The 17510-nt window shown below is 37.1% G+C and overlaps 1 protein-coding gene across 9 annotated transcripts in view; it reads left to right on the top strand.

Moving 5' to 3' along the window:
• The window catches only part of LOC105837405 (kazrin), a 93260-nt gene that overhangs the window by 59747 nt on the left and 16003 nt on the right, over positions 1–17510 (top strand). For 7 of the 9 annotated variants that reach the window (XM_036283155.1, XM_036283159.1, XM_036283158.1 and 4 more), the window contains 6 exons: positions 1747–2161; positions 4882–5253; positions 5854–6230; positions 14192–14398; positions 14896–15295; positions 17230–17319. In XM_036283155.1, the coding sequence (XP_036139048.1) occupies positions 1747–2161; positions 4882–5253; positions 5854–6230; positions 14192–14398; positions 14896–15295; positions 17230–17319 (1861 nt within the window). The remainder of the gene's footprint in view (positions 1–1746; positions 2162–4881; positions 5254–5853; positions 6231–14191; positions 14399–14895; positions 15296–17229; positions 17320–17510) is intronic. The other 2 variants (XM_036283156.1, XM_036283160.1) reach the window with 2 other exon arrangements.

The following is a 17510-nucleotide window of genomic DNA, read 5'->3' as shown; positions in this document are numbered from 1 at the left end:
GAAATAGCATTTTACTTATCCCGGAGGTTACTTCTAATGCGATGCTGCGAAAGAAATACGACCCTACGTGTCTCAGGCATTTCTCTGTTTCACAATTTCAGTGACTCGTGCCGCGACTCCGAAGGCGACGTCGCGCAAAGTCGCACTCGCAAAACTTCTGAATGGCAAAAAAACGACAGTCGATATCACCATATGGTGTAAAAAACTTTCACCCCTCTGCATAATGGTAAACGCGCAATGAGATTGCGAGCCAACTGTCGCAAGCTTATTAATATTGCGCACCTTACGTCATACTTTTATCTCGCCGTGATTTATTTCTCGTTGGCGCGCATTACTTTCACTGAAAGAAAAGATACAGCTTGTAAAAATTGTCTGTGTGTAAAAATTAACTGAGTTAGATAAATGATTAGTAAATATTGTGATATGTATATATTTTGCACTTAATCAATTTAACTGACGAAAGCAAAATTTACAAATTTTTTATGTGACAGTCACAATTCTAGCAGATACAAAACTCAGCGATAAGTGACATTGAGAAATCGTCAACAAAACATTTTCTTGGGTTTTAGTCGACAACTTCATAAAAATTATTAACAAACAGGTCGGAACCTTTTCTGCAGCCAAAGAAAAAAATCTTTAAAAAACTTCCAAGTATTTTTAATTATACCTTAAATATAAATTTAAACTAAATAGATAAAAACTAATTCAAAACTAATACTTTAAATACATACACACTAAAATAAAAGGATGTTAAATTTTAATGATTTTAAAATGGGTCGAATAGTTTATGATTTTTTTATTGTTTTAAATAAAATAAATATCAAGTAACGATAAATATGTATAAATAAAATATGTTATATAAATTTTACAATGCAACGTGATATTTTTAATTTGGTTTAATAATTATACTATGTAGCATGGTAAATTCGTCAGTGCCCTGTTGATATCTTAAATAGACAATATATAATACATTTATTGCACAATAAAAGAAATAACATAAGTGAGAAACTCATGATTCATAAATCACGGATATGAGTTCTACTGGGATAGTAGCATGTTTTTTTTTTAACCGATACATAAAATACATAGCCATATCATAACAACAAATTTCACGCAATTCGTATTAAGTATATATACTTTACATACTTACAAATCTTGATGCTTAAAAATATTTTTTATGCGAATTTTATATGGCGAGAATTTTTTTTACCACAAAATTTGTTACAATTTTTATCAGGTGCGATGACAACCTCGGGACAATTACTGTCTGACAATGTCTTGCACATTTCAGAAATTCCTGTAACTAATAGTACACTTATAGCACTTGGTAATTGTCCCGAGATTATCATCGCATCTAATAAAAATTGTAACAAATTTTGTGGAAAAAAAATTCTCGCCATATAAAATTCGCACAAGAAATATTTTTAAGCATCAAGATTTGCTTAAATTTAGATGAGGTCTTTTTTATTTATTAATTTGTTATTCACCTATTGCCCGATTTTTTAAAAATATTATTCAATTTACTATAGTTTGATACTTTTATTAACATAAAAGTATCAAACTTTCTCATAATAGAATGTTATATGTTCAAATTTTAATATGATTTAAAATTATAAAATATAACTGAGATAGCGAGCAAATAAGTACCCACAAATTCGTAATTTTAATTATTGACTCTTGCACAATTATCTCTTACCGTACTTCTCCTAGTTTTTGTTATCTCATATCTCTATGATTTGTTTGCAGGCAAAATTTCGCGTGATGGTGGAGGAGAACGCAGCGACCGGCGCCCGGCTGGACGGCGAGCTGGAACGCGCTAGGGGCGAATGCGCTACACTCCGGGGCGAATTACGCGACGTCCGTGGCGCCTTGCCGATTGTGTTGAACAACAACAACGCGGGCAATGGCAGCGCCAACAGCAACAACAATTCCGGTGCAGCAACCGGTGTTTCCGGCGGCAACACGAACCCTGGCCAGGAAGCAGCCGAGGCTCAGCAACAGGCGCAACAAGAAGACGGCAAACGGCTTAGTGCTGGCAGCAGCCCAATCGAGAAGAGAAGCTCGGCCAGCGATAAATCCGCCAGTCCTATCGAGAAGCGGACCAGCCCGGTGGACAGGAAAGATAGAACCAGCCCCGTCGATCGGCGAGCCAGTCCCGTAGGTCTGTGACAAAACCCTTTTTAGTATTTACAACTTCCTTTAATTATTACGTAGAGGAAGGTTGTCGAAATTACCTCTTATCTAGAGAAGTTTAACCGCTATTAATAGATTTTGTGGGATTATCTAAGAATTATTTAATACGTTGATTCTTTATTACACTCGGGACATTAAATGTAGTAGAAATTTTCTTGTTTACGTTCGTGTAAAAGAAATCGTGATATTATAATTGTTTTTGATCCATTTTGCAGTTGAATTGGAAAAAAAGATAATAGCCTAAGCTTTGATAGTTCAATGATTATGATATCGATTTACATTTCTATAAAAGAATAATTTTTTGTAACATTATTGAAGTGCTATTTTGTATGGAATATAATGAGTTAGCACAGACTGCATGGTAGACAATCAATGCAATTTGTAATGCGATCTAGAAAACAGGTGTCCTAAATTACAGACTTCTCACAATTATTTACCTATTTATAAAAGTTAGAATAATACAAAAAATATGAAAAAATTATATAAAAGAAAGAAAATATTGTGAAGATATTTTATATAATTTCTGAGTTATGAAAATTTTTATGTGAAAAGTAATGCGATTTCGGCTACCTTCCTCTATATGTCACTCAGAATATTTGAACACGTAAATTTACCGAGAACGAGCAGCTGCAGCTCGAAGCCACGATTAGTAGCGTAAGAAGCTGTTTGCTTTAAATAAAAATATATTCTCGTGCAAAACTGCCGTCGAAGGATGGAACAAGATCTCTTGGGAGCTTCACGGGTTGAATGTTGAAAGTTTATTTCGCGAAAGTATTTTCATAAAGACAGCTACGGCAACGGAAATGCGTTCTTAAGCTGGGCAGAAAGTTATCGACTTCGCGCGAGCGCGCTTCGGCGGATAAGACTTTTTAAGAAGTTTGCGAGAATGAAATTTTAAGACGGCGCGGCACGAATGTTTTTCGCATTTCCACGTTTATCTTAACTTCCCTGGCGAGTTATCCTGTATATTTCACAGTTATGTGCTGTTACTTTTACGACCGACCATGATTCATAGCTTTCTCCGCGGCTTGAAGCCAGGATTGCCGCCTTTAAACTGCTTATTGCAACTCATAAGAGCTGAGTTCTTTACTACGAATAGTGCAGTCATTATTTGATGAAATACAAGAGTTTACGCCATTTCATCTGTTTCTACTTATTCGCGAGTTTCGTCTTCCTTAACTCTTACTACGGGTCTAAAGTAATTTTGTACGGATGTCGATTTGTTACGATGTCCATATTTTCAAAAATTCTATCAAGATTGAATAAAAATTTGAAATAATATATCAAACTTCTCGGAAATAAATAACATTCTAGCACAAGAAACGTGATTAACAGCTTCATAAAAGACCTATTTACACAAGATCAAAGACACATTATGTAACTCCCGTCCACTGGCTCTCCTTCTCTCTCTCTCTTTCTCTCTCCCTTTTCCTTATCGAAGAGAGATACCAACAAACTCGTTCAAGGGAGAGTGGACCGTGTGTATGCAAATTCGGGGCGAATGCATTCGGGGCACCCGTCGCATCAGATCGATCGATCATGCGCTTCACGTAGAGGTATTCATCGTCGAGATCACCGGGCGAATCCGCCTTATCGAGAACTGCATCCGACTCGAGTTGAACGCACATTCCAATAAAGGCCTGGCTTCATTCCAGCGATTTCTCCGTGCGCCAATATAAGTCGTTCTCCGTTCTCCATTGGTGCTACTTCTCTCTTCATTCTAGCTCACTGCATTCGAGACCTCGGCGATCGTTCCCGAGACCGAGTTTCGTATGTACGTGTCCATCGATAATCGTTTCATTTATGAGCGAACGATGTGGCTCGTAAATAGTTGCGATTAAATTATGACGTGTTAAATTTGTTGTTCACTGATTCGTTTAATTAGCTTGCGATTTAAATTACATGCTGATTGCAAATAGAACATCTACGCTGCCATAAATCGGCTAGTTAATTAAGTGAAGCACGCATAATCGAACATAGCGATATGGATTCAAATGATTACAGTGTGGTTCGCGTATTATTGAGATAAATTTGATGTGTTCTAACTAAAGATTAAATTTTCCAGTTACAATTATTTTAATTTTTAAAGGTCTTAAATACAGATATCCATTAATTTTTATGATTATTTTAATTTATAAATTTTCGGATTTGTGACTGACGTATTATTAACTAAAAAATTAATTAACAGATTACAATGAAAGGTATTAAACATTCTAATTATATTAATTTACTAATATAATATTGAATATATTATATTAAGAGTTATATTTTTAAGAAAAATTGTTTTTTAAATTGAATTTAAATTGTTTAAGCTAAATATTAATTTTATAATAGTAAATATTATATTATATTAAGAACGGATCTTAAAAGGATTTGTTTCGCTATTTCTTATATAAATAGAGATCTATAATTGTTTTAGTAATAAAATTATTTTGAAGAAATAATGTTTTATTTATATGAAATATAAATGCTATTCGAGTTTTGATCCATTCGATTTACAGCTGTAGTTTCGAAATGTAATGAGTGAAAGGATATTTTGTGCATACCCACAATTTAAAATACATACATACAATTAAAAAAAAACATTTCTCTAATATAAATACATTGAATATTTAATTTAAGGTAATACATATATTTATACATATTTTAGCTTGAGAGCTTGAAAAAATTGTTATATTTTATTATTAGAACGAAGAAATGGCTCGCCCTGCCGGAGTCCAAGCGAGAAAGCTCGCCGACCGTACGCCCCCGCTCTGGAGAAGACGCGACTGGGCGGATCGGGGGGCAGTGTGGACTCTCGATCGGGTAGCGCTAGCCCGGATCGAGGATCGACGAACCGGAGCGGCTTCCTGCATCGTGGCGGTAGCGACCGTTCCAGCGTGGAACGGCTCCGGATATCGACTAACCGCGATTCCCTGCGATCCAGCAAAGAGATGAACGACCACGACCAGAAGGACGCTGATAAGGATCTAGTAGACGGCGATGCGCGCGGCGACGAGGACAATGAACCCCCTGGACCGGCACCCGGCAGCAGGCCATCATCCCCGGCTAACTCCCTCGGTGTGTTAACAGTTCCGGCATTTAATTACGAGTGTGATCGATCGGTTTCATCTCTTTTCCCCAATCTGATCTTCTGAGCAGAAACAGGTCCGAATTGTCTCGATGACGCGAACCGTTCATTGTACTGAGAATCCGACGGATCTTGGAGTGTTCTAAATGTGGAATAATCCAAAACATATTATCCGTTATTACAACGTTGTGCAAATTCACGTTAAAAATAATACAAGAATAATAAAAATTTATTTACTTAATTGCAAAAATACAAGATATTCTCTCGTATTATGTTAGATTTATATTTATTCGCATTTTATGTGTATTTATGTAAATTTATATAACAGAATTTTATTTAATTTAAACTAAAATATTAAAAAAACATTTACAAATAACATATAAAGTAAATAAAATAATAGGAAAATATAGACCGATGATAACATAACTGTTTAAAAATTCGCTTTATTTTACAGCTAGATTCTTCGTATTGATATTTCTTGTAACTTTATATATACTTTCCGAGTTTACAAAAACAAATTCATTTGTTTCGTTTAAAATAAATTTATGGATTTTATTTTTAATAGTAATTTTCCCTTTTCTTTGATGTAGGAATAGGCGATCCAGTGGTGGCATCTAGACTGTCCAATATCCATGGCGGTGCGCACGCGGAATTGGCCAGCGCCAGAAGATTGCGACTGGAGAATGAACGACTGGTGGCCGAGGTCGCGAGGTTGAGGAGGTTGCTGCTGAGCGGCGCGGCGCGTGGCGAGGTCGGCTCTGAGGACGCCGCGATGGAGGAAGAGGCGCGTTTCGTCGCTCTAGAAATGGAATTGCAGCACGCGAAGGAGGCACTGCAGGCGCTGAAAGCCGACCGGAAGCGGCTCAAAGCCGAGAAGTTTGATCTTCTCAATCAGATGAAAGCGCTCTACGGCACTCTCGAGGACAAGGAGCGCGAACTCCGCGATTTTATCCGGAATTACGAACAGGTGAGTTAACGATTAACAAAACGTTAGCGGTATCTTTTACATGCTTCTAGATCCTTTTTTTTATTATTAAAGTGGTTATATTCGCGCTTTTGGAAAGTATTATAAAGAAGTACGGCGATCAAGCGGCACTTATTACGACAAAGGCGATCAAGTAATCCTTTCGTTTGAATAAAAGATTTTTTAATGTCTAAATAAAAAGATTTAATACTACTTCTTTGGAATTTGTGGAGATACATTATATATAAAAGTTTTATAAGAATTTTATTGATAAAGGAAAAGGAACGTCTATTTTCAAAGAGCGAAAAGTATCTCTTTTGTGTGTGACAGTTATGACCAGATTTATACGAGAAAATCCCGAAGGAATTATTAGAACTGAAGATATTGGAAAATTTCCGCAATTCTTCCTCTGACAAGAATACGACAGTTTCTTTTTTATCGTTCATAATGACCAACGTCATATGAAAATGATATTTTCACCAATTTATAATGATGAAAAGGAAAAGACTTTTGCTCGAGCTTTATTCGCGTCTCTCATTTGCGTTCGTGAAGACACATCGCGGAAACTCATACCGGAGGAGTCGCAGTCGGGAAATTCAATCCTTGCGTATTTTCACGTTCCACGAACAGGCGCAATAAACAGTCGGGAAGCAGCTTTAATGCCGGCCCGATCGTAGTTTGCATGTCTCATATAGAACGATCGATTTTCGATAGGCGCCACGGCGGTGAATTAAGAAAGGTGATGCGGCTGGAAGTGTTCGGTATTTATATGAACGTTCAACTTTCGAAATTGCCATGCACCGCCTCGCTATAACTCTTTTCCCTCCTCGTTTTCTTTATTACCGACGTAAAAATATCCGCGGTGGAAAGAAATCCGCGGTATATTTGCTAATAGCGGGTCCGTTACGAGGCGATCAGTCGAGCGGCATGTGGGAAGCGAACGATGAACGAAACAAGAGTTTATTTAGTAGAATTCCTGGGTCATTCGCTTTTTATAACGCTCCGCGTTATAAATTTTATGATTACGCCGGTGCTCGAAATACTTTGGTAAAGAGCAGCTACTTTTCTTCAGGACGATGTATTAACTGCCGCTGGCATAAAGAAGATCGGTCCCTTCGCGAAGGAAAAGCGTGCCCGTTAGGTTTTATAAATGTCTATAATATCTCACCAAATTATTTTACGTCAGTGGCACATCTTATAAACTTTTGTTTTTAGAATGTGGCAGTATTCATTAACGATACCGTCAATAGTTCCCAACTTTGGAACAAAATCTCATAAATCTCGGCGAAGGGTAAAATCAAACTGACAGCATACTAAAAGAAAGAATAACGCTAAGATTTAAAATCTTCGTAAGAGAGAAGCACTTGATCTTGCGCACAACTGCGTTCGAAATGCGATACGACTTGTTGATCCGACGGTGTGAGTGCAGGTTTAACTATTGAAGCGTAACAAAGTTTTCCGCTCGCTAAAGCGGCCGGCTTAACGAAAATTGAGAACAACGCGAGCGAAACGAGCGGGTAACGAAACCGCGCTACGCGGCGGGTTTTAATTTCGCCTCTAATGCGTCTTTATGAAGCGACGGGGGAAATGTCGGGGGAGAGAAAAAGCCCGGGAGGGTCGCCGTTCGCGCGACGGCGATTCCCAGGGCCGCCATTGTACGGGTGTAGTTAAAAAACTTTTATATACGCAATCGGTACCGCTGCGGGCAGTTAATCTGTAATTGGTTCGTTCCTGAAACTTCATTAACCCGCGCAGCAGCGCGTAGAAAACATTGTTCGGTGACGTTCACTCCCCCTCCCCCCCCCCCGCGGTACAAAAAAGCGTATTAAACGTTAAAAAAATATTATGAGAAAAGTTAAGGTGATTTATCGCGTATCGCCGACGAAAAGTTATCGGTGATCTAAAGGCACTTCTAACTGTCGTGCGACTAAGCTTCAATTTTCCTCGGGGGGGGGGGGGAAGGGACTGCCGCACGTTGCGCCGGCGGATGCAAGCGACACCACATCAGCGGTACACGCAATTTTGCCTCTGTTAAATACTTTCATTAAGCTTGCCGGAATTTCTCATTTTGTCGAGACCGTTACGACCGTGCCGCAGTTATTTCAATTTCGTTGAACGAGCAACGGCACCCGCAAATGTGTTGCACCGCGGCTGCACCCGAGGCGTGATCTCTCAACTACGTCGCTCTTTAAAAATGCGCGATCGTCATTGGCAACCCGTGCGTATTCTGTCACGCGACAGAAATGTACATTCTAATTGAAATCTGATTGCCGATAATCGTGTCACGTATCGTCGAACTAATCTAGCCTCGAGCAAGTTTCTCCCACGATGAGACACAACGATGAAAGTCGTGTAGACTGTAGGTGAAGGTGTTACCGTTGAAGAAGGCTTTAAGAACCGACTCCGAGAGCGCATCGCGCATCAAGATTGCCCCCCGGTGTAACGGGGCCGTTTGCTTCTTAAGCCAATGTGTAACGATGCGCCGAGACAAAGAGCGAGAATCTGACGAGCTTTCGTCGCTACCGATTGTTATCAGCTCCGGAACAAAGACTCGACTCAGCCTCGATTCTCGAAAGACCAGGAGAGCGGTATTCCCGTGTCTCGAAAGGCCTACGTATAGTAAAACGGTGCGTACACAGACGCGGGATCACTCAGGAAGCACGCCAGATCTTCCTTCGTCTTTGGTAATTAGTTACGAATCGGAAAACGAAAATTAAAATGCAAATTTGAGAAACAGCATAAGAAACGTTCGCGACATTTGCGCAATTTCGCGCGGGAAATAATAATTTAGTAAAATAAAAAATGACTCGAACGTATAATTTATCAGAGTTTAGATTTTCACAAATAAAATATGTAATATAAGAGTTTTAGATATCCATCCAAGAAATTATTGAATAGTGGAATAACACAATGCAAAAAACGCGATTATTCGTAAAGATTTAAGGCGATTGGTGGAACTGTAAATTTTTGACAGCAGCAATTCCGCTTTTTCGATGTGGACGACATAGCGTAATTTGCGCGTAAAGGGCACTAAGAATAATTGGCAGTATTATTTCAGACGAACGAAATTACCGGGTGAAGATCAAAAGCAGCGTCGTTAGTTGTGGTGATGTTGGTATTTTAATAAAAATGTTATTACGCATGGATATCGGGAACAAAAGAACTTGCGATTAATTAACAAGATTCTGCGTTTTTACAACGCTCAGTGCCCTTTTGCGTGAATATCAAGAAGATAGAATTTTACAACGCACCGCGGAATGGAAACCTAACAGCGTTACGTTCAGCGAAAAAGAGAACGCAAACGTATTACAAAGAAAATTAATGCGCAAGAAAACTTAATCTAATTGCTACACACAAAAATTTACATAAAGCTTTCAACCAACTTTTATCACGTCCATGCGCTTTCCATACTTACGCAAACACCAAGAATTTATTGAACTCGTATATCTGGATAGAAATTAAGTTTTACAATACTTTTTAAATTATGTTTTTATATTAATCACTTTTATCTCATTCATGCAACTTGTACGAATTTCTTTAAAAATATAATCGAAGAACAACCGTCACATACAGTGTCCGTTTTTACCAAGCCAAGAAACGACGTTCCATTTGTTACACTGTTGATCTCGCGAAAGTTGAAATTTCGCTACTCATTTATCTGAGAAATGACTTCGTTACTCCGAGGAAAGTTCCTGATGAAAATATCAGACTAAGTGTCACCGACAGCAGCGGTACATGCATCGTCGCAGGCACCTTCGTGTTACCCTTATCATCCCGAAAGAATACACGTGTTTTACGGCGGTTCCCTCTCTCCCGCGCCCGTAAAGCGCGCCATCAATTTTCCTTCACTTTTATTTCTCTCTTCCTTCTTTCTGCATTTATCTATTCTCTTTCTCCTTCTGCATAATCCACTTCGTCTCTCGGCAAGTGCAGACATATTACCACGCCTGCTACACCGTCTTATGATTTTCTACCTTACGTTGTCTTCAATTTTCTTCTGCTTGACGAGACTGTGACTGTATACACGAATGAGCAGAAGAAAAATACTTTAAAATAACATATATTATATCTTCGATTCTTATTTTATTTTTATCTTTCTTTAAACTTCTGTATTTTTTAAATTCTTTTTATGACGAAGAGTGAGATTAATTTTTATTTTTAAATAAAGTGTTTTTTTTTTCAAGTTCTATAGTTGTCTCAGCACTATCATTTAATTTAAATGAACCGAATGATAAATGATAAATATGTGCATGCATATACATATACGTGTTCTTATGCTGTCTCTTAGCTCTCGCTTTTGTTCGATTTTGCGAGACTTGACGTGCTTCCCGGCTTTTCCTGTTTATTATCCGACGGCAATGCGCTTATGAAATGCTGATGGAATTACCTGTCTTCCCCTTTGCCAAAGCTTTCAAACTGCTTAGGTTTTTTCTTTTGCATCGCGCTGCCTTGGAAAATTGTAAGCATTATCTGCACATTTATATACCAGTCCAGGGGCACTTCCAAGGAATTTAATATACTTGAATGTTTATGAAATCGTAACAGAGGAAGACGTAATGAACGTACATACGAGGCAGTAATTTAAAAACATTATTCCCTCAAATTCTACTCTTGATTCCAAAACAAAAGCTTATAAAGTGCTCACTATTATCTCTTAAAATTGCTAATTAGCAATACTTTGTATAATTTATCTGTCAAAAATTCTATTCAATTAACATTTTTTTAACGAACATAAGTTTAAAAAAGTATTAAAATGTGTGAAAATTTTATAATTGGATTTTTGCTGCTTCTCATTACAAGTCCCAAACTTTTACACAGAAAAAAATTTTATATAAAAAATTATTATGTATGATAGTAACCGCGGACCATAAAAAGAAATTTCAGAGCATTGTACCATAAAAGCAGTATGATATGCTACAATTGATAATAATTTAATAAAAAACAATTAAAATAATTTTGTAATTTCTTCTTCTTAGTTCACGCTTACTACTTACCAAAGTATAGAAAATTTTTATAACATTTTTAGTAGAGTTGCAATTGTATGTATGACAAAGAATTTGCGCCTTTTCCGAAACAACAATTTTTGAGATGTAACTATGTGCTAATAACCGACACTCGGATGACCTGCAACGCCCGCAATAACCGTATTGCCGCAGAGTTTAGCCGATAAACTTTGTTGCAACATCTGTTATACGTACGACAGAGTTACTTGCGCTTCGAGGCACAGATAAGTGGATTAACTTTGCCTATCTCGTCGACGGTTAATAGTTGACGGTAAACGTCACGTCTGTTCGCACACTAAAATACAATCGCGGCTCTTCGCGAAGAAGAGATCAAATTATCTCTTTGTTTATGATGTTTTCCATCTTATTTAGAGGAGAAAATGATATTATGGCCTACTATTTACATTTTGTACAATAATAATCCAAATTGATTATTTTGAAAATTTAAAATTTCTATTTATCAATATATTATTCAATTAATTCTAGATTTCAAATTATAAAATATCTAATGCTTAGGTTATTTATAAAAAATATGATGACATTGCAGATTGAATTAAAAAGAAACAAACTTGATAATGTGCCCCATCTATTAAAATAGATTTTGACAATTGTTTTTGTTTAAAAAAATACAATTTTGTTATAAAATTATATATTTAGTCAAAATAAAAAAAATGTTTATTGCAGATTATATGCAAATGTACACATACTCTTTTTTAATTGCAAAATGTATAATATGTATAATGTAAACTATACATTAGCAGGAAAATTACAATTAACTTATAAAATAATTAATAACATATCAGTTTTTATGTATTAGCATTATATAACTGCGAACTACTAAACAAATAATTTTATAAGTAATCACAAAAATTTGTAATTTAATAACAAAGACATTATGAATAATTATAATATCTACAAAACCATAATTACTTTTCTTTCTATTAAATTTTAATTTTATAAAATGTATGAATTTCCTCTATATTACTTTTCTTTTAGAATATAAAAAAAAATTTAATTATATTAAGTTTATTTTTTAATATTTTTTTTATTAAAAACCAAATCTTGTTTTAAATTTAACATTTTTTTTACATTTTATATTATTTATTGAATTGTTATATTAAAGTATAATACGACATTAACATAATTGTATTGAAAAATGTATAAATCATATATTTATTCCATATATTTTATATTTAAAACATTTAAAACATTAAAAATATGTTTTAAACAAAGAAGCACAATATTTTATTTAAAAAACATGATTTTTACTAATCTTGATAAAAATTATTATTAGTTTTATTTTAACAGAAAACGTAAATTTAGCAAGAATATTAATATAATTTCACCGTTTTAAAATGATTTTATTATATATATTTATATAAAATTTTATTATTGAAAATTGTTAATTATCTTACTGTTTGTTCGATATTCTCAATTATTTTATTTAATTGTACGAGTATAAGTTGCATTCGTCCAGTATTAATTACGTTTGTAACGCGACATAAAATTATCGATGGAGAATATCAATCATGAAAGTTTGTGTCACGCATTTCGAAGATCCGAACCGCTTCTCGAGTGTCCTCTTGTCTATTTTCCAATCCGTTTGATGCTCTCGAAATAACTCGTGCCACACAAAACAGTTTCGTGAATATCGATTGTCATTTTCACGAATATGAACTAGATATTTGTTTTAGAATTCGATTTGATTCCCAATGGCTATTTGCACTCACCGCCATTATTAGTTCGTCGACTGTTTCGACGAAATCATCGCTCACTGGCGCGGTGTGGCTAAAGTTATTTCGTCGAATATCGATCATTACTTCGTGCCTCTGCGCAATCCGTCAGGCTTCCAATTAATTATTAACTCATTCTATATTCCGCAAACGGATTTTGCAATGTTGATTTTATAGGGTTGATTGACAATGCTACAATGTTGAAACAATTATTTCTCGATCGTGAGAATAAATTTTTTTCAACGCGTTTTATTTATTATTTGTAAAACAACTCGCGACAAAGAAGTTTGTAACAAAATCGTGTTTTGCCAAATGCAGTAATTCGTCATAATCTAAGTAAAATATGCATGATTTTTTTCAAGTAACATATTATCTTGATTCGCGTTTTAATTATATTTCTATAAATAAATCAAGAATCTCATAAGTCAATTTTGTTCAAAATTGAGGTATTAGAAAACTAAAATTCACGAGAGGTAGATGTATAATACAATTTTCTTCAATACTTACATTAATTAATCATTTCTTTCCTAGACATCTAGTCTACGAAACCGTCTATGAAAAATATTATAAGTTAATTACTCTATTTTTCTTATATATTTATATATTATTTTAAGATACTAAATGATCAATCACTGTAGCATAATGAAATTTTTAGATTACAAGTTTGCTTTTTTAGAATTGTATATTTTCCTACAATAAAATTAAATACTTTTTTTAGAAATTAGCTTGTAATTTTCTAATATTTTTTTAAAAAGTCTGTTACATTATATTTACAGAATTTTCTAATTTAAAAAACTAATTTTATACAAAAATACTTATTTCTTTGATAAATAACATATAAGTCAACATGTTTTTAATTAATTTTTTTTGTAATAAGCTTTGTATATGTATATAAAAATGATATAATGTTTCACACTTTTAATATATGAAACAATGAGATTTTTTTACATATTTTTAATTACTTTTAATACTATATAGTCGTAAAAACTAAACAGTTGATTTTCAGTTCTCCGAAAAAGATTTTTCAACTTAAAACTTTTCAAATAATTCTCTATGAAATTCAAGTTCTAGAAATTCGATCTCTCTTTCAATTTTTGCGTAAATCGAAGCTTTAATAGAAAGAAGAAGTAAAAGTAGTTTGCCACTTGATCGCTATGACAGTAGACGATGAAGGTTTTGGGGGGCGGAGTTACTGCCCGGACTTGGTCTTTTTGACCGTTGATTGCAGCGGATGCGGGAGAACGAGGCGACCCTGGGACGTCTTCAGCAGCAAGGAGCCGGCATGTCTTCGGAGGAACGTGAACGGGAGAGGGAGAGGGAACGCTGGAGTCTTCTAAGGGCGGCGAGGGACGAGGCCGATCGAAGCCTGAGTCTCGCGGCTAGTTTAGCTGACAAAGAAGCCGCCCTTTCGCACGCACACGCGACCATAAAAGAGGTGAGGCTCCTTGTCGAACGCGTTATTCTGGATTTAAATTAACGAGTTTAAAATCGAAGTAACGTTTGTTTCCAAAAAATTCGATAAAACTGACTCGGTCTCGCACGTATGGTTAAAGATTATAATGAGAAAAATTGATTTCTTGTAATCTAAAAGACATATAAATTCGGATAACTATTTCATTTCAATATGTAACCAAAGTATAATTCAATTTCTCTCCACAGAGGAAAAAAAACGATTTTGCCGAAATGTTCAAAAATTTAGCTAGATACCAAGCCGAAAGTATTATAATTTTATTAACTTATTGAAATAATTATATATATAGCAATATTTCAAAAAGTTTTGATCTAAGCAAAATTACTTTTAGACCTGTATTCAGCTATAAATTTTTAGATACCTTAGCAAAATTGTTCTTTCCGCACAGCGCGATATATCCGGGATTCTCGCAGACCTTTATAATGGTCCGTTTCTCAAAGTATATCTTTGTATCGTTGCAGCTGCAACGTCAGCTGGCAGAACGCGGTGGCGGCGGCGGCGGCGGGATCTGCCTGAGCGACCAGGAGTCCCTGGTGTCGTTTCCACGTGGCAGCGTGAACGGTGCTGCGACACCCGGGGCCGGCAGCAGCAGCGGCGGTGGCGGCGGTGGCGGCGGCGGTGGCGGCAGCAGTGGCTGCGGCCTCATCCCCCACGTGAATTCGCAGCCGCCCTTGGGTACGACCGAGCTCGGTATGTCCATGGGTAACGTGGGTGGCGGCCCGGGTGTAGGAGGGTCCTCCGGCGGTCAGGCCGGCGATCGCGGCAGCTGCAGCGCGGACAGTGGCGTCCGCGGGTCCAGCGATCGCGAGAGCGGCGGGGCGACCAGCGTCGGCGGGAATCTCTCGGATTCCACGACGGACGGTAAGAATTATCTCGAATTAGACCCGCTCTTTTTCTTGGTTCATCCGCGAAGTATAAAATACACTTAGACAACAGGACGAAAGACAGAGGAAAAGGGTTTTATGGAGAAAGAAAAAAAGATAGGAAATGTATCTTGCAAAGAGGATTTTGCAAGAGGCAAAATCCTCTTTCTCTTTTATCGCGATATAAAGTTGCCTTAGCTAATCTTCTCGCAAGCGTCTTTACACGTTTCCACGAACAAAGTTGATATTGAGTATACCAAACCGTGCATCGTGCAGCCCTGGATTTGATTGTGGGACCAAGATAAAAATTAACGTCACGCCAATGTATATCAGTTAATGTCAATTTTCGTAATATTGTTCTATTCTAGTCTTAGCCTTAAGTATGTGGGTTGTGACCACATCTTTAAATTAAAACATGTACGCCTGAATTTATCTGGCGCAGACAAGCTTCTCAATTCAAATTAACAGCCGGGTCATTAACTTATTGTTTCGTTTGAATCCATTTAATCCAAAACACACGCATACTTTGTTTACTAATTGATATTTTATTTAAAAAAAGTTTTTTCCTTTAATGATTCAGTTAAGATGGAATCGCTTTCCTTAAACATATTTTACTTTTAGAGCTTTTTTATCGTATCGATCCAAACGATAGAGGAAATTTGATAATAGGACAGAAGAGTTAAGAAATAAAACGCTTGTGTTCTTATATAAAAAGTATCGTAATAAATAGCAATGACACTGATTCTGTACAACTCGTCGTTAACGAAACGACAACGGAAGAATTTTTGAGGAGCATCGGCTTACGTGAAGTCACTATTAATCACAATCGAAGTGACACCCGCTTAGGAGATAATGACTCCGGCATTTAGTTGCAACGAGCACCAAGATTAATCGTCTAGTCAGAAGGGATTGTGCCAGTGCGCATCCGGCTAAGTACCAGTTTGAAAAATAGCCTAACGGCATCCGTCAATCGCGAATGTTAATCAAACGTAGGTGGTGGCGGTCTAATCGAGCACACACTTCCTTCATGTATTATTCAGCCAATCGCCGTGCCGTTGCATGAAAACGGTTTGATCGATTGGATTTCCGGCAAACATTCGCGGTCACCGGGGAGGGTACGGGATTCGATGCGCGTGCATGATTTTCAGGGCGAAAGATGCACCTTAGAATGCGCAGAAACGCACAGGATTATCTGAACTCTTGCTAAGTTACATTATCAAGTTAAACATTTACCCAGGATATTACCGCGCCTCACTGCCTTTCAACACTTCATTTCTCTACGAGAGAAACTGTCTCGGAATAACAAGAGAGATTTTAATAATGCAATCACAAATATATTTACATATTTGTTAATTTATACAATTATTATTAATTGGTTTATGAATATGGCCGATTAAATCAGGCACGGTACAGTTAATGAAGGATTAATTAGTAAACCTCACGATAATCTTACGTAAACCGACCGCAAGCCCTTTCGAATTTGTCATGCGGCTAATAATGTCAAATTGAAAGTTAATTAATTAGCCAGTTGAACATTATCCCCGAAAGTTATCAATTTTAAACTTTCCCTATTAGTCAGATAGAAATTTTCGCTACTGGCCGCGTCCGTTATCTCCGTGCAAAAAGTCAAGCGTCAAGTTACTTTGCACCTTCCGACGTCGCGACGTGTCTCTCCTCGTTCGCCGGCGGCGAACGATGGACGCATTATCTTCCGTCATCACGTCGCAGGGGCGCCGCGATGTAAAGAACACAAGCTCGGTAGCCGATAGGCGGCGACCTCGAGGGAAGCTCGTTCTTGACAGCCCCTCCTCCCCCCCCCCGCCCCCCCCCCCAGCACAATGTGACACGAGGCCCGTGCCGGGCTCGACACCCACCCCGCACTTCCTTCCCTTTACTGTAAAATTGATGTCCCTTTTATATATTTCCGCGCAGGCACGCCGACAATTACGGTCGAGGGCAGCGGTCTCGACATGGACAGCATCTCCGTGGTATCCTCCGTAGCACCACCCCACATATACCAATGTAAGTGTCCAAGAGCATAAATCACTGATCGTCGTCACCTCCCTTGTCTCACTCGACGCTCTCTCCCGCCTCTCTTTCTTTTTCTCTCTTTCTTTCTGTTTTTTTTCTCCTGTCCTGTTGACCCGAAGCGCCTTTACCGCTTCTCAATGTATACGCGTCTTTCTCTTTTTCCTCTGATCCGATACTCGTTT

Source organism: Monomorium pharaonis, chromosome 2 (genome assembly GCF_013373865.1).
Source record: "Monomorium pharaonis isolate MP-MQ-018 chromosome 2, ASM1337386v2, whole genome shotgun sequence".
NCBI lineage: Eukaryota > Metazoa > Arthropoda > Insecta > Hymenoptera > Formicidae > Monomorium > Monomorium pharaonis.
The sequence above is the reverse complement of the archived record's forward strand: the minus strand, read 5'-3'. Positions and strand labels throughout refer to the sequence as shown.